The 22,672-nt window shown below is 42.4% G+C and overlaps 1 protein-coding gene across 6 annotated transcripts in view; it reads right to left on the bottom strand.

Annotated features, from left to right (window-relative positions):
* Nucleotides 1–1,038: 1,038 nt before the first annotated feature.
* LOC103162975 (CYFIP-related Rac1 interactor B) overlaps nucleotides 1,039–22,672 on the bottom strand; it is a 67,104-nt gene continuing 45,470 nt past the window's right edge. For all 6 annotated transcript variants that reach the window (XM_027431681.2, XM_027431683.2, XM_027431682.1 and 3 more), the window contains 9 exons: nucleotides 19,984–20,105; nucleotides 15,118–15,223; nucleotides 11,023–11,159; nucleotides 9,931–10,008; nucleotides 8,224–8,340; nucleotides 7,337–7,416; nucleotides 6,140–6,266; nucleotides 4,833–4,903; nucleotides 1,039–1,766 (listed from right to left, as the gene is read on the bottom strand). In XM_027431681.2, the coding sequence (XP_027287482.1) occupies nucleotides 1,703–1,766; nucleotides 4,833–4,903; nucleotides 6,140–6,266; nucleotides 7,337–7,416; nucleotides 8,224–8,340; nucleotides 9,931–10,008; nucleotides 11,023–11,159; nucleotides 15,118–15,223; nucleotides 19,984–20,105 (902 nt within the window). In that variant the 3' untranslated portion in view covers nucleotides 1,039–1,702. The remainder of the gene's footprint in view (nucleotides 1,767–4,832; nucleotides 4,904–6,139; nucleotides 6,267–7,336; nucleotides 7,417–8,223; nucleotides 8,341–9,930; nucleotides 10,009–11,022; nucleotides 11,160–15,117; nucleotides 15,224–19,983; nucleotides 20,106–22,672) is intronic.

Raw genomic sequence — 22,672 nt, 5'->3', positions numbered from 1 at the left:
TCCTTTTCTCTTACAAGGACTTGTCAGTGGAGTGAGGGCCCACCCTAATGCAGGACGATGTCATCCACAGGTCCATATGTTCACCTGAAAACGCCCTTCTTCCAAATGAGGGAGGCCTGACGTACAGGCTGTAGACAGACGCGTCGCAGAGTGCACTATGAAACCCAGTATAATACTGTTAGAGGACTCCTAGAAAACATGGTCAGGACCATCCAAATCATGTTCAGGAGGAAGTAATAGAAGCTGACTTTTAAAAGATGAAAGCTGGGTGTTGGTCAGACAGTCATGAGGGGGAGAAGGGAAACCAGATTCAGGTTGTAGCCAGACCAGAGTCACGAAGCAACAGCAAATGAACATTCTGTAAAGCGCAAGTATTTCAGCTTGGCTGGAGAAGAGGGTGTGGAGTGAGGAAGGAGTGAGCGGGAAGCCAGCGAAGCCCACAGGAACTTTATCCCCAGTGCTGTGTGCTCTGAGGGTCAGACAAGGTCAGAGGGAAGCCTCTTCCATGGCTAAGCACTTTAACTGGTTCCACCTCAGATCACTTGTCACGAAACCCAGACAAGACTGAATTAGATGACCTTCTCTCAACCACAGTAGATGTCACGATTTTAAACTGAAACCCATGGTCCCTTTCCAACACGAGTGAGATCAGTCCTCGGCTTCCTCTGGGAAGTACTCTTATTGCTCACGGTCCTCCAATGTCAAGGGATCGTCTTGCTTCTGAAACACCCAGTGCTTCTTGCTGCCCTTTCACTCCTGAAACTGAGAAAATGTGGTTTTCCTTCTACGACTACACTCACCACTCACCCAAGATTAAATCAAAACAGAAGTCAATTAATGGCACAATCACTGGTCATCTTATATACAACAGTTTTAAAAGCAGTTACACTTATGTACATAGACAAAAGTAAGAAAAATACAACTGAAAAAGACATAGCTATCCCCCAGGAGAAAGAAAAAAATCATGTAATGTGTATATGCATTCCACAGAAATATATACAGGGAAAAATTTCAGAAACCTCAGTAAACAAGCCACACTTAGAAAAAGGAAAGCTGATTTTTATTTTATCAACAGCCATTCTTAAACATGAACATGCATACGTAATATTCTACGCACACATCACAGTTTTTAACATTAGTTAATAAAGGTTAAACACACAACATACATCCTTACAAAAAAAAAAGTCAAAATGCAAACTTAAAACTTTAAACAAAATTCTTACTAATTTAAAAAAGGTTTGTGTTGGGTACCATTTGTACAACACAGTTAATTTAAACATTTCATTTTGGCTGGACATGAAAAAGCGGCAGTAGAAAATAAATCCATGAGGGTTTTAAATAGCAGAATAGGCAGTTTTGCCATGCAGGAGAAGCAATATTAAATATTAGTTTTCAAAAAAAATCCACATTTAAAAATATTTAGTTCAAGTCACAGAACTTTTCTCAGCAGAGACCTCAATGCAATGCACAATTAGCTGCCTTGGATGGCCTGTTGCGAAGGACAAAGCCCCTTCCAAAGTATAGCTTTACCGATTTTGGCACAGAAGAGAAGTCTTGAGAACAAGAACATGATTAAAAAAGAGGGGAGGGACAGAGGAAAGAAACCAAAGCAAGGATAATAAGGAGGATTAATGGCAATCACTAGGACTCTGCATTCCCAGTCGTGAAGAACACTGCGGCAGCGACGCCTGATTCCCAGCTCTCACTGCAGCATGGACCTAATCTGCTTGGAGGTAGTCTCATCATTCAAATGTTTCGTTGTGTACCTGCAACAGACAGTGGTCAGTGTCAGGAAGGGACGTCTGCATGGGCTTTGAGTATGTCAACATGAGCAGCCGTCAGTCAATCTCACAAAATCACACCTTAGTGCGGCAGTTTTAAGCCTGATCAGACTCACTCTGCTTTGCTCCCCCAGCTAACAGAGCAGCCTGTTGCTGGTCACCTAGTTACAAGCACCTTGCTGAAATGATTGGCCAAACTCTGAAATAAACAATTAACTACCTCTCATCAACAGGAAAATTACAGGTCTATCCCAGGTGCTGGCAAACTATGGCCCCTGAACCAAACACAGCCTACCAACTAATTTGTTTGCGTTGCATGGGAGTTAAGTATGTCTACTTCAGATTCTGGATCTCTGAGCAATATTCAGTGCTAGCATATGAAATTCAAGTTTCAATGTTCACACATAAAAGGTGTATTGAAGGGGAGTGGGTATAACCAAATACACTGAATGCATGTATGAAACTGTCAAAGACCAAATATGTCTTTATAAGTTGCACTGGAGTTTACAAGTTGGTTAATGTATGTACCTTCTTGGCACAGCGGAAGACTTAACTAGCTATGCTAGAAGAGAGTTTTCAGAACTCACAGTACTTACTCACACCCTGGCCCCCTTACAATTTCACTCTACACCGCACAAAACCAGTGTCCTTCCAGGCGGTAATGGCACACACCTTTAATCCCAGCACTTGGGAGGCAGAGGTAGGGGATCTCTGTGAGTTCTAGGCCAGCCTGGTCTCCAGAGTGAGTTCCAGGACACCAGGGATACACGGAGAAACCCTGTCTTGAAAAAAATTAAAGTCCCCTGGAATATCTATATTCTCCAAGTTCTATATTCTCTTATTTCCAGGTAGGTTCATTTTGAACAAGCATGCAAATCCAAACTCATAATGAACTAAAAAAAAAACCAAAAAAACAAAAAAACCCTCCAAGAGTAGCTATTTTAAGATCAAACACTTTAAATAATTCCTTTAATCGAATAATAATTAATTCCTTGAAATAATACACCAGCAAGCAAGTCTACAGAGTCTCCCAGGAGTTACTAGGAAAACCAGGCACTGATCTTAAAGCCAGCCTAGGAGCGGAGCATAAGAAAGGCTGCCGGTGGGAAGCAGCTCAGGAGGACATGGAGGCCAGTGCCCCGAGAGCCTTTAAGGACTGACATGATGCTGAGTCAGTGCTGGAGGAAGCTAACAGGACGTTCAACCATGGAGCTGCTCCTGAGGAGCAAAGGGCACGTCTAGAATTTGGACCTGATTAGCAGCATTAGACACAGGGCTGCAATGCTTGGGTGTGGAAGTACCCTCTAGGGTATTTACTTCAAATGAGAGGGTCTGAGTGGTAACTCAGATCTTAGTTGAGATCCGAGAAAAGAGACACTGGAGGTGCTGACCTGGAACTCTCCATGTTTCACAAACATCTACTCTGAAGCACACCCAGGTTCAGTCAAAAAGCCCATCAAACTGAAGGAACAAAACTCAGCATCATCTCTGGTTCCTGGGAACCTGTACTTCTCGCTGAGTTCATGCGACCTAAGTGCAGACGCAGCGAGTGCCCACAGCCACCGAATCCCCCAGCTCTGGGGATGAGAAGGCTCACATTCAAGACTGCACTGGGAATATGTGCCGACGAGAAATGGCACGCGTCCCTGCACGCTGACTAGCATACCACCCCAGGAATAAGATGAGGGCCAGACCCAGACTATGCACACAACAAACAATGAGTTCACAAGGTTTCTTTACAACTTAAAAACTAACAGCGTCCTTTGCTTTCCTCTGCTCTGGGTCCTGGTCCACTTGACATCAGTCCTGTGCTCAACACTAAGGAAACCAGACTACACTAATGCCCACCTGTAAGTTCTAAAAGCAACACGGCTCCGCACTGCCGGTCCTTAGCTTAGCTAACCTTTTAGCATGCTTCCTTTAAGGGAACAAAATGAACACTAAAACTCTCAACCTCCTCTACCTTCAAGTTTGTTTTTGTTTTCTGAGATGGGCTCTCAATAAGTAAGCTAGGTTGGCCTCTGGGATCTAAGGGTGTGCAATACCATGCCTAGCTATTTCTATGTTTTAGCAAAACACTTCATAATAGATTTCCTGACACCAGTTGACTGTAGAGACTGGCTGACCCTTTAGGAAAAACAGATTAGAAGATAAAAAATCAAGCTGAATGAGACACAAACACTATCCAGAAAAGAAGTCAACAGGCCCCGTGTCCTACACAGCTGAAATTAAAATGTAATTTGCACTGTAAAACAAGAAAATTTCTAAGAACCGGGTGGGTAGCCTGGCAGTATATGGATTTAATTAAACAAACTTTTTTTCCATTGTAATGTTCATTTAAAGCTGTTCTCCTGTACTCAGGCAGGGACTGCTCACAGAGCACTTTCCATAATAAAGTCATGAGAAGGGCCCCTTAGTTGAAATGAATTGGCATTTGCTTTCTGATATAGACATCACCATATAACTATTTCTGAGTTCATCTTTTTTTTTTTTTTTGCCTAAACCTCACATAATCAAGCATAGAAACTCAGCTTCTAGGCTGTGAAACTGCTTTAGTTGGCTCTGCACTACGATGTCCACTTACAAAGATACCATGCAGCACAGCTCAGTGACTACACCAGCCAAGACTCCTCAGAACAAAGACAAGGCAGACATTGTGGACAGCAATGGCGCTAGGCTGGCTACTCAAGGGACAGGAACCACCCACTAAAGTCACTCTGCCGTATCGGCAGGCTAACAGTTACACTGAGCTGTAATTCTCTACACATGTAAGGAGAAATCCACCAGGAAGTTACATGCAATGGTGACATCCATCCCAGTGTGTGTAAGCCCACATATATTAAAGTTAGAAGAAGCAATCCTGCCTCAAAGGAGCCAATTTTGAGCCAAGAAGTGAAGCTGGAATTGTCTGCAGAAACACAGCCCTCATTATACAATATTGCATCACTATTGGGAAGCAACATTACCAAGAGCAACACTCCCAGCTTAAACGTTACTGTGTATCCTCTAGATGCAGTTCAAACATTTAACACCCCTTTTTCTGTCACATACCTGAGAGCATTGAGAAGACCTTCTACACTGTTAGGAGGTTGGTCCTTAAGAACTTTGATACAACCTTTCATCTGAGGAGAAAAGAAAAAAAAGTTAAAAAAAAGTAAATATCTACTTTTTAATATAACACTCATTTCAAACAAACAAAACTGAAATTGGAAGCTTAAGTATAGAACTGAAGAGACCATATACTAGGAATGCCAAATTATTCACTCTTGGTGGTGGGACTGCAGCAAATGCTATTATTTCCAGTCTCTCAGTGAGGCAAAGCTTTCTGGGAATGCAATCAGTCAAGATGAAGTTCCAGTCAGACTGATGAACTAAGGGCAAACACCCTGAAAAAGACACTGCACAGCAGTTGCTCTTTCCAGGGAAGATGAGTCTCCCAGGGAGCCGGTAAGGAGCAGAGGACAGAGAGGAATCCAGATGATTCAGGCAGGGCTAACTGACAGGCAATCAGAGGGGTCTTCAACAGACTACTCATAGGGAGAAAACCTCAACAAAGATGGTACTTCAAGATCAGCCTGGGTGTCATGAAAACCATGGCAGCAGAGACCGAAAGAAGAGATGTGGGGTGAGCGTCATGCTCGACCACTGCCTACAATGCTATCACTTAATCTCCTGAAGCAAAGCTGCCCCCTAGAAGAGGAAATCCTAGGAGGATGGTCACAGGCACATGGGAGCAATGTAAAGATTCTGGGACACAGTTACCACACAAGGAAACTAGTTTTCCTTTATATAAAACGAACACATATGCAAGCTAGCAATCCATAACTCAGATCTACAAAGAAAGAGCTTGAAGTGGTAACCAAGGGGGAGCTACCAGATAATAACCACCGAACACTAGTTAGAAGGCTGGTGTTCAAGAATGACCACAAGAACTACAGGTAGAGAAATGAGAAAAACATTTTCTTTTTAATAGGGACTTCCAGGCAGATAGGGAAAGTAGAAAGCAGTCACAAATGGTTATGAACGGGGAAGGGAAAGAAAAACACAACCTTCTGCTTTCCTGTAAAAGCACCAGGGCCAACTTTTAGTATACAACCCAAAATAAACCTTATCTTTGGTTATTTACCAATGGATCTGATTAGAAAAGTTATGTAATTATTAGAGATCCTACAAAGAAATACAACATCATTCAATCACCTATCATTCAATCACTTAGCACACCTGCACACTGGACAGCAAACAAGACAGTGGAGAAGCAGCAGCAATCCCAGCTACATCATAGACTACGGTCAGAGTCTGTGAGTGCAGCCTGCTACTCTTTAAACTAAACCTTATGCATCAAACAATACGCAACTTACATCAATTTTGGAAGTTTTGGCAAATGCTCCCACTGGATGGACGTGGTCATAGAGTATTATGACACCCACCATTACCCTCAAGCAGAACGATACTGTCTCTTCGTTGGTAAATCTGCTCCTGTATTCCCTGCAGGACAGAGATTTGTACGGATGAGGCACATCACAAAGTCTTCAATGAACTGATCACACCTGCACTTGGTACTACTTAGATCTCAGAAAGGGACACCAACGTTACCCCTTTTCCACAAGCCCCTAGGGAGAGGAAACAGATGTGGTAGGGACAGGGATGAACCCCCTACCTACTGTAGTTTCCACATCTGTACCCCGGGTATTACAATACCTCTTCTACAATGCTAGAGAAAGCAAAAGCAGCCTGAGGCAAGAGTCTGGGGACGGGTGCTCAGCAGTGTGAGAAAAGTCACAGGCTTAACGCAGCAGCAAGCTTGTCATTTCATGGCTATCTTGAGCTCAACCCACTATTACATTACAGGATTCAATCGTATTTTCTCACTCAAAAACATTTTAAAAAAGGAAATAGAATTATGATCTGTAAGAAAGCATTGTGGGATGGCAGCACTGGACCCAGAGTGGGGACACTGTAACCCAGCAGAGGGTGGTCGGGGTGGAGACAGTGTAACCCAGCAGAGGGTGGTCGGGGTGGGGACAGTGTAACCCAGCAGAGGGTGGTTGGGATGGGGACACTGTAACCCAGCAGAGGGTGGTCGGCACCATGCACCTCTGCATTTCCTGGCCCCATTCCCTTACACAGGAGAAAACAGTGGGAGGTGTCTGTCCTTCTGCTCCACACAGTGTATGCAAGAACACTTTGGGAAGTGAGTTGTCTAGTAAAAACCATATCTTATTAAAGATTCCAAGATACATTCTTTCTGGTGCTGATAGGAAAATTGTATGTATTACAAACGCCTTCAGATAATTCAGGAACTAATAGGTAAGAGCATGTGGTAAACAGAATATAATTATAGCCCTCTGAGGGGGAATCATGCAATTCTTGTTCGGATGAGAATAAAGTTATCTGGGTACTCAGAATCCAAAAAGAAACGCACTAGGCTGACAAGTTATTTTGACTTTATTCCCACATTCAGCATTTGATGGTTAGCATAAACTTCATTTCTCTTTCCTCACAGACAAGTTTGTATTTGGATATCTTGCTGAAGAGAAAGATGGGCTAATACTCACGGCGTCTCCAGCATGACTCTGCATACACTTGCCATGGTGCTTAAGCAGTCTGTGGTGTTTTCTATTGGTAAATTCTTATTCTACAAAGTGTACAGAGAACAAAAGAAGTAAGTAAAGGTGTAATGCTTGTCACTTAATAATTTAAAACTTAATGGAATCCCCCAAACAAGCAAATGATCTGACTTCTATTTCTAATTCTCTAAGCCAATGACCGTGATTATAATCACTGTTCCATGATGAGGGGACAAAGCCAGACACAGAACAGCCAAGACTCTGCAGTCCTGAAGAGAGATCGCTATTAGCTGAGCAAAATTAACCTTGTACAATCTTGTAAATGCAGGAGATGAGGGGGCTAAGAGACTGGCAAGTTTCATTTATTTCATTACATTTTATCGATGGTATGTGGGTACTCTCTTGTGCCATGGTGTAAGTGTGGGGGTCAGCAGAGAACCTGTTCTAGTCTACAAACTCAAATCATCAGGCTTGATGGCAGCCATCTCTCCAGGCCACGGGAAACATTCTAACGAGAAGAACAAGTGCAGAAATAAAAGTAGATAAGAGGGTGGCAGTCTGATCCTGCATGTCGCAGGAGCAGGGTTAACTTTTCATAAGCATGATGAACTGGAGAGGATCCAGCAGAGTCAACTGTGGAACAGTGGAGAGCAACGCAAGAAGGAACTTAAAGACCATCCCCGAGATTGTGACTGTACCAGTGCCATTGTCAACTGAGAACAGGAGACTGAGAACAGGAGACAGGGAGCGTCAGCAAAGGCAATGGCATCACAGCAGGACTCAAGACCTCCAGACTGACTGCAAGCAAGTGGGCAGCTGTGCCCATGCAGTGAGCAGAACAGCACCGGTGCAGAGAAAGGTCTGCGGCAACTCACCTCTGATACAAATTTTGTTGTTGCATCACTTAAGGTTTTCAGCATTGGGGTGGCCTCAGCATAAAACAAAGACATTCGATTTGCCAACTCATTATTTACTTCATTTTCTCCTTCTGCCTGCATGGAAATCACTTGACATTAATTCCCAAATTAGTAAATGTGATGACATGCATAAAAGGTCCAAGAGTATCTACTTTATTAAACCAATCTAGTAAATATCTTAAAAATTAAGCTCACACCTTCATATACAAATACTACTTACTTAAATACACTCTTTAGAAATAAATAGACTACAAACGACATTAAGCAATCTTTTAAAAGAACAACTACCCACTAAGCATATTAAGTGGTATTATGGCATTGTAAAACCTGGATGGGACATCTCACTACACAACAGACTGTTCAAAGGCTCTGGAAGACAAAAGGATGGTTATGAAATTACAGCCTGTCCTCCACTACCAACATAAAAGGATCCACACAATACCATGATAAAAGACAGGCAATGGCAGAAGAAAATTATGAGAAACACGGATGAAGACTTGGGCTTTACATGGGACACTTCATATAAATGAACAAGATATTTCTATTTATTGGCAGAGGGAAAATGCATTTTTAACATGACATAGCCAAGCACACTCTGACACATTCACTGTCACAGGAGGCAGCAGTGAGTGAAAATTAACGTAGAAGTGTGGACTGCAGAGGGCCTGAAATCCGCTCTATGCTGACACAGTCCTTACAAACAGGAAGCCATTCTGAGTCTCAAAAGGAATACCAAGTAAATGTCATTAAAAGAAAAGAAAAGAAAAAAAAAAACCCACAATAGTAAGCAGACAAATCCAAAAGGCCAGAAATGAAATTAATTATGCTGCTACAGAGTAACTAAAAAAGAGAAGGAAGTGGTTGTGAGCTGAAGAGAAAAGGGAAAGGAGGAGATGAAAAAGCAAGATGAGCAGGAACCTGGCAGGCCTCACTGAGAACTACTGGCTTTACATCTAATTGCCGAGGGCAAGCCAGCCGAGATAGATCTCTCTAGTGTCCTGTGGAACAGTGGCAGTGAAGAAGGTAAAGACTGAGTGTTGTTCTGATTTACGGGGTGGTTACTGAAAACAGACACTACGATCAGCTTCTCACCAGGCAGTCTGTACATATCCAAACTGCTATGAAGAACAGAGAAACCCTTTAGCACTGGCCTGGTGCCCATTTTACAACAACCACTCCATGGAGATTTTGCAATATTAATAAATACACCAATTACCACAATATGGATTCCCTAAACATGATACAGTTATTTTCTTCATATGTAATTCCTTGAAAGCAGAAAAAAGTACTACACAGTTTGGAGGACAGGAAGAGACGGGAGCTAGGCTGCCAAGGCTGAGCTAACTCAGCAGAAAAAGACCGCATGCTATATGGTTTGCTACAGTCTGAGCGCTCCGCCCACAGCTGTGGTCACAGATAATTACTAGCTTTATTGAACACTAGCATTAGCATCTGAACGAACTGGGCGTGGTGATGCACACCTTTAATCCCAGCACTCGGGAGGCAGAAGGTGGTGGATCTCAGTGAGTTCCAGGACAGCCAGTGCTATGCAGAGGCCCTGTCTCAAAAAAACAAACCAAACAAAAAGCGGGTCTGATGAGTGTGTGAACGAACTAAGGGAGAATGAAATCAAGTTACTCTGACCACTACCAGCCCTGAGCTTACCGGTACGTTGTTAATTCTCATCCGACTCAACGTCCTTCTGTAGTAGCTGAAGTCATTCTGTATGGCAGGGTTTGTCATCTGTGGGAAGACACGTACACTGTTATGTACGGGAGATGACGGCTACATTCCAAATGCTCATGTAATGTAATGCATTTTTAGCAACTATCTGGTATACTCGAAAAAGCATTTAGTATTTATTTAATTTTTCAGTGTATTTTTTCCCCTTTGAGACAAAGTCTCACTAAGTATTCTAGGCTGACCTTGAACTCACAGAGACCTTCAGGCCGCAAACACCCCAGTGCTGAGACTAAAGGTATATACCACCACACCCAGCAGCATTCTTGTTAACCATAAAACCATAGACTATTTTTCAATTGTAGGCATTACGCACTCCTCCTTTTCAATAATTTTAGGTAATATCTTAAATGCTTGCTGAAAATATTGATATTACAAAACCAAACAGAAAATGAATGTAAGGGCACTTGTTTTTAAAAAGAGAACAGGGCATTTCTCCAACAGACTAAACATTTACATATAAATACTTTGTGCCCAAAGTATTTGTCTACAATATAATATAAAGTAACACTGTTGGAAATAAAATTTCATTTTCTAGGAAAGGAACTCAAGATCTTGAAAAATCAAATGTCTCATAATTTGAACTCAGGGTTCCAGAAAAAACTAATAGGTTTTTTTTGTTTGTTTTGATTTTTAAGACTTGCCCTGTATACACACACAAGATTTATTGCTATCAACACTATTAAGAGGGAGAGGACAAGAGTAAAAGTGAAAAGAAAAACTGGCGGGGAAAGGAGAGGGGAAAAAAACGAAGTTTTGTATTAAAGGTAAAGTAAACTAGACAAAGAGAGGGGGGAAAAAAAAAACCCAGAGAGGAAACTGGGATTACTTGTTTTTGTTTTGTTTTGTTTTTACAATGAGCAAATGACTCCTGTTAGTTCGCTGGCTGCCACCCCACAAGAGCTGCTATTTCAAGTCTAGCTCTCCAGTTGGGCAGAAATCATTTAAATACAGGTTAACAAGGTTTCCCCTAATACTACTCAGTGGGAACCACGATTCCCATAAAAAGTGCACTACCTTGAGTTCATCAAAGCGGAGTGTGAAGTGAAGAATCTCTGCAAACTGTTTAGCAAGAGCCTGCTCTCGCTCTAGATGCTGGGTGGGGGAGTACGGTGTGCTCGTCAAGGCTCCCAGAAGGCCTCTTAATGCTGCTTCTAAGGAAAAGAAGACCAAGATGTTCAACTGTCAGGGGGTGCAACTCCCAACCAACATCCAGATGCAAACACAGTCTCCTCTCTCTATATATATAACAGTCTTGTCTCTCTCTCTTTAACAGTCTCCTCTCTCTCTCTCTCTATAACAGTCTCCTCTCTCTCTCTCTACAACCAAGACAAACCTACACCTTGTCATAGCTAACACTGCGTCTACTCAAGCTGTCTGCTACAGTTGAATGAAAACCTTAAAAGAATCAATTCAATAAGCTCAGATCCAAAATGCTGCTGAGCACGAATCTGAACTACACACCAAGAACACAGGAAAACAGCCTCCTGTGTCTCTTGTCTGGTAGCTCTACCATCCTGAACATCCAAAATGCTGAAATGAACCCCGAAACTTGATCAAATGTAGGCAAATACTATTTTTTTTTCCTTTAACATCCGGTCACAGCATAATCTCATGATTTTCTTATGTCCTAAAGGCCCCCAAACTTTGCTTTCTAGTGTCATTAGCATACATGTAGAATAAATAGAGAAAAAAACCAATGCCCCTACCCTAAACTGAAACTGTTTTCCCCTCACACGCACTCTTGTACCTCGTAAGGCACACACGTAACCTCACATTCCAGTCCTTCCATTGCAGATGAGGTAGGGTCATTACCCAGCTTAGAAAGCTGTCACATTAGAACAAGAGGAGGCAATAGTATGACCAGAAGAGGATGCCTGGCAAAAAGTGCTCCTTTCACAGAGACAACTGTCATCAATTCTCACCAAAGGCCACCATCCCACCATTCTCAAACATCAGACCTTGAATTATCAGAAAGAACCCAAAGGATATGACTGGGGAATGGAGGGCCACAGACAGCACAGTAAGCACATAGGAACACGTTCCTGTGAACGCTTTTGCTTCTGAGTATTTGGTACACATACACGTGTACACAGAGAGAGATCAATACATCAGGTTGGGGGTGAACCAGGTTGAGTCAGTGCTTGAAAGGCCCTTGGTTCAATCCTCAGTACCACAGAAAGCCGGCATGCTTGCCTTAGCACTTAGGAAGTAGAAACAGAAAAATCACAAGTTCAAGAGAACAATGGGGCACATGGGGGGGGGGGGGGGGCGCCCAACTCTCTGGAGGCAAAGGCAGGGAAATATCTATGAGTTCAAGGCCAGCCTGGTCCACATAGTGAAAACATAACCCCCCGCCCCCAAAAAAGTTCAAGTCCAAAAGACCAGGAGATCCACAGGACCCAGACTGGGACAAGGAAAGAAACAACTTCTGTAACCTGACTTCCACAACTGTTCTTTGGCACAAATAAACACACTTTTAAAAAAAGATTTTTTTTTATGCACGTGTGGCCTGCATGTATGTATGTGTACCATGTACATGCATGAGACCCATACGGGTTGGATCCCCTGGAAATGGAGTTACAACATGTGGGTGCCAGGAATCGATCCTAGGTGCTCTGCAAGAGCAACTGAGTCATCGCTCCAGACCCTAAATAAATAAATGTTAAAAAAACAAAAAAAAGAATAAAGGTTCAAGGTCATCTTTAGGTAAAGTTAGTCAGTTCAAGACCAACCTAGGCTATCAAAGACCTTGTCTGAATCAAAACAAATAATTCAGTACTTAAAACAGAAAACTATCAGGCAGGCAGTGGTGGTACACACCTTTAATCCCAGCACTTGGGAGTCAGAGCCAGATAGATCTCTTAGTTCAGGGCTAGCTTGGTCTACAGAGAGAGTTCCAGGGCAGCCAGGGCTACACAGAGAAACCCTGTCTCAAAAAACCAACCAACCAACCAAACAAACAAACAAAATACAAAAAAGGCCGATGAGAACAACCAACATACTGAATGCACTCCATAAGCCCCTGAAACAGAAGACAACCTCGGTGAGTCAAAGCATTATGTCTACTGTCAACAGGGGTAGCTGCCTCAATAGGAAAGGCTTGTAGGCCTGAGACCAACACAAACACAGAAAATTTCTCTGGCCAATGAGACTGCCAGTGTCTTCCAATTAGTCTGGCAATATTAGCTTATGCTCTAACAAACAAGGGACTTGTCTTTTGTGATGGACACGCTGCAGCTAAGGCCACAAACTCTCTCATTACTATTGCAGGATGCTGAGGATTTGTACAACTCAACAACTGTTGGCATTCCCCAAGCGGCCTGGTATTTATTTTCATCTCTGGCTCCACAGCGGAGGGGTAAGAAGAGAACAGAGAAGTAAGAGAGGCCTAAGAGATGCAGGCAGCTGGGGAGAATACTGAAATTCTGGATGTGATCAAGACTGTTCAGCTAGTAAGAGTCAAACAGGGCTGCCGCAAAATCCTAACATGAACTATCGCTGATCTTAGAGACCTAATACATATTTGAGATACCAAATTTATGTGCCATTAAAATATCAGCCACTCACTCAACAACACTGAATCTATCATGCAAGCAAATAAATGCATTATCCTGCTAGCAAGCAGAACAGAAACATTAACTAGGTTACTGACCTGTGAGATAGGGTAATCCATTTCCCTCCTCTCTCTCCTCCAAGTGCCCCTCCCCCCAATCTCCACTCTGTACCCCCTCCACTCTTCCTTTGTTTCTATTTGGGAGAGCTGGCTTCCCATGGGATCAACTAAAGTGGGCATATCAAGCTGAAGGCTGGATGAGGCAACTCGGTATGAGGAATAGGGTCCCAAAAGCCAGTGCAAGAGTCAAGAACAGCCCCTGCTCCCATCGTTAGGAGTCCCACAAGAAGATGAGACTGCACACCCTGACACAGATGCAGCAGGCCTGGATTAGTCTCATGCAGGTTCAGGGTCTGTGAGCACCTATGAGCCCACTGCAAACAGCGGGAAAGTTGAAAACTTTTGTCATAAAGTGTTAGCATATCCTCTGCTGAAGAGCAGCACCCACAGGACACACTGCACCAGCTTATTTCTAACATCGACAACACCAGAAACCACTTAAATCCACCCACTTTGGTCTGTTTTTTCATTCTTCACTGATACACACCAAGAGACCAAGACAACGTCAGAAGAATCTGAGCACTTCGACTTCAAAGGATGCTAACTAAGCATAAATACACCGTAGTCAAAGTAACCAAGATGAGAAGACCTGAGATGACAAAGATTACAGAGGACGCAGAGATACCTGACTAAAAGGCAGACACCTGAAGAACTCGTCTTCACGCATAGGAAAACAAACCTACACTGAAACTTACAGCAACAAACAGCTGGTGCACAAAAATGATTCAGATATCCAGATCCCATGTAAAAGCCAAGCATGGTGGCACACGCCTTAAGCTCAGGGCTGCAGCAGGCACAGACTGATCCCTGGGGTTTCTTGGCAACCAGTCTAGCCTAAAGGATAAGCTTCTGGTGAGGTAAGCGACCATGCCTCAAAAAATAAGACACAAAAGTAATCACAAAAAGACACACACACGCACGCACGCACGCACGCACGCACGCGCACGCACGCACGCACGCACACGCACACACGAACGCACACACACACACACACACGCACACGCACGCACGAACGCACACACACACACACACACACGCACACGCACACGCACGCACGCACACGCACACGCACGCACGCACACACGCACACGCACGCGCACGCACGCACGCACACGCACACACGCACACACGCACGCACACAGGAACGCACAGAATTTGTTACAGATATGGAGAACACTTCTACCACGTGGGTTCTTACGCTGACACTCTAAAGCAAACAAAGAAACCAGGCTTCCTTCTGTCTGAAGCACTCATACGCCTGGGGCGGAGGAACTCATGAATACATTACCGTGTGCTCACATACAGCCTGCCTTACCTGCACAACACCCAACTCAGTACTGTGAACACAAAGTCCTCCAAAAATTCTCGACCTAATAAGCATGGTTTTTGCTGTCGTCTTAAGCAGGAAAGTAAACATGACAAGGTTTTACACTTACCTAGCCTCTGAGAAAATTCGTAAAACTTCTTTAATTTCCCTACTAGTGGCACAACCGCACCCCATGCCTTCTCTTGCAGCTTGTCATCCGCTGGATGCTGGATTGCCTTTAAACCCAAGAAACAAAAGTTAAGGTTCATACAACTCACAAGAGTCTTTTTTACATTACGGCAAAGTTTTACCAAACAAAGGAGATCCTGATATTTAAAACACAGAGTGAGAGACCCAGGAATTCTGAGCCTGAACTTTCTCAACTCCACAAAGATTTTCCCCCAGTAGTTGCAATGTAACATAGTAATAAAACAAACAATGTTTGTAACTTGGTGTCTTTTAGATCCAGAAAGAGACAGAGAGAGAGACAGAGACAGAGAGAGAGACAGAGACAGAGAGAGACAGACACTGACTGAGTCTTGGTATGTCTTCAAGAAGGAACAAAGTAAGACAGTAAGTGAAGATGCCAACCCTGAGAAAGAGCCAAGGAGCCGAAATTCAAATCCACACAGGCTCTGAGAGACCTGGCCAACACGAACGAACCTGAATCAACCTGAAAACTGCAACTAAGAAATATTGCAAATACTCATTGTTTAGAGCTAAGACCCCTGGCTGGACCTCGGGTTTTCTAAGGCTTCCCGAATAAGAGGACAAAGCCAGCTTCAGCACTGAAGGGGAAGAAATCAAATCAAAGGCAGAGAGGGACCCTGAATATACAGACTTCTGTCAGTGCCAGCCCTTAAGCCATCATGCAGTCCCTTCTCAGGGTAGAGTTATTCCTAGACGGAAGAATCTTCTTACTTTTATCTACCTTTTGCTTAGAGATGCTTTCTTAATCATTTACAAAATGCAATGTGTTTTTTTCCTAACAATTTGCTTTGCCTTCTTCTAATATTTTAAATAACCCAAACTCACTACCTGAAAGAAAAGGTCTGTAACTACGGCAGGAGCTGTTTGCAGAAGTGACATGTTTAGTTTCCCCTAAGGCACTGGTACTGAATCTATCTACACAAAGCAAAATAAAATTAAACTCAGATTTTAAAAGGTTGTGAGTTAAGTGCAAATAAATAAATTCACTATGTCTTAATTAACTCACTATACACATTTCTCTAGCATTTTCCAATTCAGGGCCCTACTATGTAGCCCAGACTGCCCTCAAACTCATGATCCTCCCCCCTCAGCCTCCAAGTGCTCAGACACAGGCATGTGTTACCACATCTAGAGAATATTCTCAAAATTTCATTTTTTATATAATTTTTAAAATAATGCTTAGATGTAACAGGGTCCAAAGACAATATTACTCATGTTACTATCTAGAAATATTTTAATACAAAAACAATTATCACAGCCGGGCGTTGGTGGCGCACGCCTTTAATCCCAGCACTCAGGAGGCAGAGGCAGGTGGATCTCTGTGAGTTTGAGACCAGCCTGGTCTCCAGAGCGAGTGCCAATATACGCTCCAAAGCTACACAGAGAAACCCTGTCTCAAAAAATCCAAACAACAACAACAGTTAACTTCTTATGAACATGAAACTGCAAACAATCTTTGACAGCATGCTAATGTATATGGGGAGAAATCCTTTTAGGTCCTTTTAGGTCCACAACCCAGACTCAGTGCACACTAATTTGTTTATTATCCAGGAAAACAAGCAAACAGATAAAACATCACTGACTTTCTCTCCCGTACTCCCAGCGTCTCTTACGAAGGTCGAGGCACTAACACACTCTCTCACAATACACAAGTGTGCCTGCAGATGTCATCTACCATCCCAACTCGGGGGCTACTTCCCAGGACTTGCCCTGCCCGCTGGAACTGAAGACTAAGTGCTCCTTCACAGCTAAAATTCTATTTATCTAAGTGGCTGGTTCCTTCACCTCTCACTTCAGAGTCACTGTTGGTTAGGCTTTGGGCCAGGATACATCACAGCTGAACATACAAGAAGGCACTTAGCAGTGTCAATGGCAGAGACATCCTGAAGCAAGTACTACAACTCAATTTCAAATCTGTTAAAAGTTAGGGCAGATTTTAACATTAGTGGCAGTTTTTATTCCTTCACTAGAGGTTTAGACTACAGAACATACTCGTCTTAATTAATAATTACTATTTTTAGGGTTGTATACTTAAAATACTGATTTATTTATATGTATATTTTGTTTCCATGTATGTGTGCACACTATAATCATGTCTGGTGTCTGGGGAGGCCAGAAGCTGAGTCTGGATCCCGGGAACTGGAGTTACAGATGGACATGAGCCATCATGTGGGTGCTTGGAACAGCCAGTGAGTGCCCTTAACTGCTGAGCCATCTCTCTAGCCCAAGTCATAGCTATTCAATGTTAAAGCCAAGCTTTAGACATGTTATTTTAATAAAACTCAAGTTGGCATCATTAACAATCTACCAGGAAACAGTTTGTGGTATTTCATGCCAGGTACTGTGCTACATCGTTTATATGGAGGAGTTTTTGTTTGTTTTGGTTTTTCAGACATGTTTCTTGTGTAGCCCAGGCTGGCCTGGAACTCACTCTGTAGACCAGGTTGGCCTTAAACTCACAGAGCTCTGCCGGCCTCTGCCTCCTGAGGGTTGTGATTAAAGGGGTATGTAACCACCACTTGGCAATATCCAGGTTTAAAGTTTTATTGCCACAGCGGTTTTCCTAGTTGCTTCCATTTTGTTACAGTGAGTAAAGGAGTTATTACCCTTTCCGTTTACATTTCCCCTTATTTGGATACAAATACCTGGCTTAAGAGTATAAATAAGTTTAGTTGATTTTTTTTTTTTTTTAATACAGCACCACAGTCAACTCTGTGACTACCATCTTACAGGGCACTTGCCCTTTCTCAACGTGAACTGTCTCCTACTATCCAGAGACCAAATTACACCTAGGCAGCAACACATGAAGAAAGCTTCAACGGCCTTAGCACTCTCAAAGCCTGACAAGGTCAGTCTTTCCCCTACACTTTTGTCTTCTATTTAGTGTTTTCTGGTTATATGTTTGCTTGTCCCATTCTACCCCCACAAACACAGATACACAGAGGCGGGGGGGACTCACTTTGAGGCATTTGTTCACTTTTGCACATGAAAACTTATGGAGCAATGTGAATTATATGCAGCTATCTCCTTGGGAAATCAACTCTATTCTATACCTAGGGCATCCTGTGGAGAATGTCACTTGGCCATGGTATTCAGAGTTCAGGAATGACCTAAGTAAACTTTCCTATCATGTACTCTCTTCCAAGTTAAAACTCAGTGTCAGCGAGAAGTCAATGAAGTGCACATGCCAACAAGGACAAGGACCCATTCACTGATCGAGCCTTTCCCACAAAGGCACAAAACCCTTCTGATGGAAATGATGAAACTTTTTCTATTCTAAGATTTCTACCTTTAGGGAGAAAAATACTTGATGAATGTCTCTGTAGTGAATGAGATTTTTTTTCTTCATCTGCTATAAGAAGTAACTATGACCAAATGATAAGAATTCGGCTACAGTTAATCAACACGAAGATACTATCAAACACTTTTTAGAATAATTTGTGAATTGTTGTGACAATATGAGAACAATTTACTGAGTCGTTAGTGATGCTATTGTTTTCAGTATCTGATTTCACAGTAACAGCCACAGTCTTTCACTCACAAAACTATTAAGGTTTAGAGTAAGCCAATAATAGCAGGATTAGTCCACAGCTCTGCTATGTGTTTCCTCAATAGTTCATAGCTCGTGAGAGCACTGAGAATGCAAGAACCCGGGCTTTAACTCTCTGAAGCTTGGAGCACAATGGTATAGAGATACACACCGGGTTGTCACTGTTTCCATAAAGGACGCATGTGTGAAGTAGTAGGGACACACAGGAGGAGACATGTGAAGGACAGAAAGGAAGGCAACGCAAAGGTGAGGACATGGCTCTGCCAGAAGCAGGTCACAGTCAGTCAAGCCCACGAGGGGCAGGAAATGTAATATAACTGCAGTTCCTTCAGTTAATAGAACTACCAGCTGCTACTCTGAACTAAAGCCTGTGAGTCACTTTAGTGTCCTCCTCCCTCCCGCTGGAGTTAGCCCCAAACCACACTTTACTCAGAGGCACCACTACTCCAAAGGTCAGAGAATACATCAAGGTACGAAGACTGGGAGCCCCAAATCCTGGGCTTTGATGCAACAGAGGCCAGGGGACATGAAGAACAAAGCATGAGCATTGCCTTCAAGAAATGTGTACTGAGAAATTAAGGTCTAGAGGCAACAGCGTTCTGTACTGTGTCAGAGTAGAGTGAGTCTTTTCAGAGGAGAGAAAAGCAGAGAAAGATGCACTCGAGAAAGAATAATTAAACAGTAAAGTTCCCGACTGGAGCTTGATGAGGATAAAGGCAGAGCTGGTCCTAGAAAAAAGCTCCTGAAAACAGAATACAAAAGGCGAGGCCTGAAAGTGTGTGTAAACTCAGAGTCTAGAGCAGGGTGCACATAGACAGACACCCCCCCCACACACACACACACACTTTCCTTGTAGCATAAAAGTGTTACGAGAAAGGGCAGGTAGGGAGGGGCTGGGCGGGAAGACCATCTTGGGTGGCTTCAATTTCCCCTAGGGAGCTTAGGAGTTACATTCTTTCTCCACGAGAGGAAAGCATAAATAGCTCCCAAGGGAAAACTTCATTTTCATGGGTGACTCCAAGGAACAGAGATGTTATACCTGCCACCCACGGGCAGGCAGCACGCCCCTTTTCTAATACCCTCTGCCATGGATCACCGCAACCACTTCTGCAATCAAGCCAACTGGTTTTTCAAACACAACACCTCCCATGACAAAGGCCCAGGAGAGGAGGGAAACCGGCGTGCAGCCAGGTCCCCTTTATGCAAAACACCTGTGGTGAAAATGACAGACATTACCTCTCGTATTTCATGGCCAGCTCCTCTGTATGACTGCAAGTCCTCCAAGATGCCTTCTGCATCTTTTAATACTACATTCACCTGATTATATATTTCCTTCTCAGACTCTGTAGGCTGGGCATCTAAACAGCATGAAAGTACAAGAAAATTTACAGTGGCATGAATATTTTAATACACGTATTAACCATAAGCAATTAACAACCCAAGTTTCCAAAGAAGAGTTAACAGTTTACTCAATGTTAATTTTGCACTTTTTAGAAGGCAAACTTAAACTAATTTCAAAGTTATACAAATTATAAAGAAGCAAGAGAAAAATGTTACCATATAATATTTAAGTTACAAATTATAACTTGGTATATTAAGCAAATCTGAGAATTTGAATTAAAATTTAAACTGCAATTACTTAAGAGTTTTGGTTTTTTTCAGGGATTCTCACCACATAGCACAGACCGGCTTTTAACATGTTATGTATACGGGCTGCCCTCAACCCTGCACACATTCTGCTTCAGTCTGCACAGGCTTGCCTCTCTGTCACTAACGGGAACAAACGGACAAATGATCGCAACAGAAAGGAAGCAAGCCTACTAAGTACCTTCTCATCTATAGCTTAAGGGCTAGGGCTACTTTATTCTCCTATACAGTTCATTTAACAACTGAGGATTGCTAGGGGCCACTTGGAAATGTCTGAATAGATGTGATCACGTGAAGATACGAGGATAAGCCCAAGCCTATGGCAGTGCCCTTGAGCTTGTCTGTTGAGAGTATGAAGGTCTGGATTCCTGTTCACACTACAAAGCCACTACACAACTCCTGAGCAGCTGAGGGGTTAATACTTTAAGCTACAAGATCACCACTGACATTCTGAAATGCTAAATCTAAACCTGACTCTCTACATACCGAGGACTGAGGAGAGCAAAACAAAGGAATAATTTCAGTTACAAAAATCATAATCATGGAATATAAACACATGGGCACCTTTACCACCAGGGGTGCTAACCAGAAAATATTATGTTGGCAGGTAGCAAAATCTAGGTTTCTCTCTGCCGGACAAAAGGCAACAGAAATCCCATTTTTATAGCATGGTCATTTGTTTCCTCTGAGGTCAAATCATTTTAATATAATCCGTTCTCTTTTGAGACAAAAACGGGGACTGCTCAAGCAAAGAGTTTTTCACAAGCCTTCCCAGCTAGACCACACTCAGTCCTAAAATGAGACATTCCTCCATGCCAACATGCTGTTCTGGGGATGGCATGGGGTAGGGTGGGGGGGTAGTCAGTTCAAATTTAAAAGATGAATTCGGAGTACTTCTGACCAGACTCACTGTTTACCAGTAATGTAAAACTGGTCACTAGACTTTGTAGCTATTTGCCCTTTTACTTAGAAAATTAAAAAGGCTTCACATTGAGATTAAATGTAAAGACATCTTATATCTTTATCCTATATCGGGGATGAATAGTGATCCAGATTCCTCTATGACCTGCCAACTAGTCCATAATACACAACACTTTCTAAATCAACAATCACAGTACCCAGGATTAAACACAATATACACTGAATTTACAGAAATAGTAAATACTTTACAGAAATAGTCAAGAAACAATCATGTGGAAAATCCATTTTAAAAATGTTTGGATATTCATTCACTTTAGTTTCATTACTTTTTAAAAATAAAAATATAATAGTTAAAAGAAGAGCCATTTAAAATACTGATTGTGTCCAAAGCTACAATGGTTCTAAGAGTAAATACTGAATATAGATATACATAAATGTCTAGAGTTATAAAAAATGTCATTTTAAGCAGTAATGCTTTCAAATATAGATTGACCATATTTTTCAAAGCAATAATTAGGCACAACACTTAAAAAAAAAAAAAGCACACCCATTGCCTTCATACTTACACCAGATGCAGGATAGAGAAATACTTTGTACATGCAAAAATGAGAGTTCAGTTCTTTCTCATATGGATTGTGGAACTACAGACATAACATCAATAGACACACAGTTTGAAGTTATGAGGTGGGGACTCATGACAAAGGACAGTATCTCATCTATTACACATCAAGAGACATTTGTGTCACTGGAAGAGTAAAATGTACTTTCGGTGTGGTCACTAGGTTAGTGACATAAAAGTGTGACACTGAGTTCACATACAAATGAAACATTATAAAGTAGATTTACATAGACCTTGTAAGTACCACAAAATTTAAAATAAAGGAGAAGATTCGCGTTTCCCTAAGGGAAAAACACCCAGCACCACACTGATCAAACGTTTTTAGACTGTCACAGCAAAGTCACGTCTATAATTTTGAAAGCTGCTGAAGACTGCTGCTGCAGAAATGACGACGGACAGAAAAGAGCAGACAGGTGAGCACTACTTTACTGAAAGCAAACCATGCAAAAGGCCAAGTGCCAGGGAGGGACAGGAGACTGCAAAATAAGGCATTTCTTAAAAAAAAAAAAAAAAATGGCATTATATATAATGCAACCAAGACTTGTCACTTTGATTTTTCATAGCTTTACTGTTCCAAGAAAAGACATACCACATAGCCTGCTAACAAAACAATACTCATTTGAATGTAAAACAATGTACCTACTGAGGGAAGACATACTCAGTGCTCATCAAGTTTAAATGTACATCCTGTTAAGTGGAAATTAAGGCATGTGCCAATTGTTCTTATTGTTTGAAGAC

Source organism: Cricetulus griseus, chromosome 10, assembly GCF_003668045.3.
Source record: "Cricetulus griseus strain 17A/GY chromosome 10, alternate assembly CriGri-PICRH-1.0, whole genome shotgun sequence".
Taxonomy (NCBI): Eukaryota; Metazoa; Chordata; class Mammalia; order Rodentia; family Cricetidae; genus Cricetulus; species Cricetulus griseus.
Note: the sequence above shows the minus strand (reverse complement) of the source record. Positions and strands in the feature narration are given on the sequence as shown.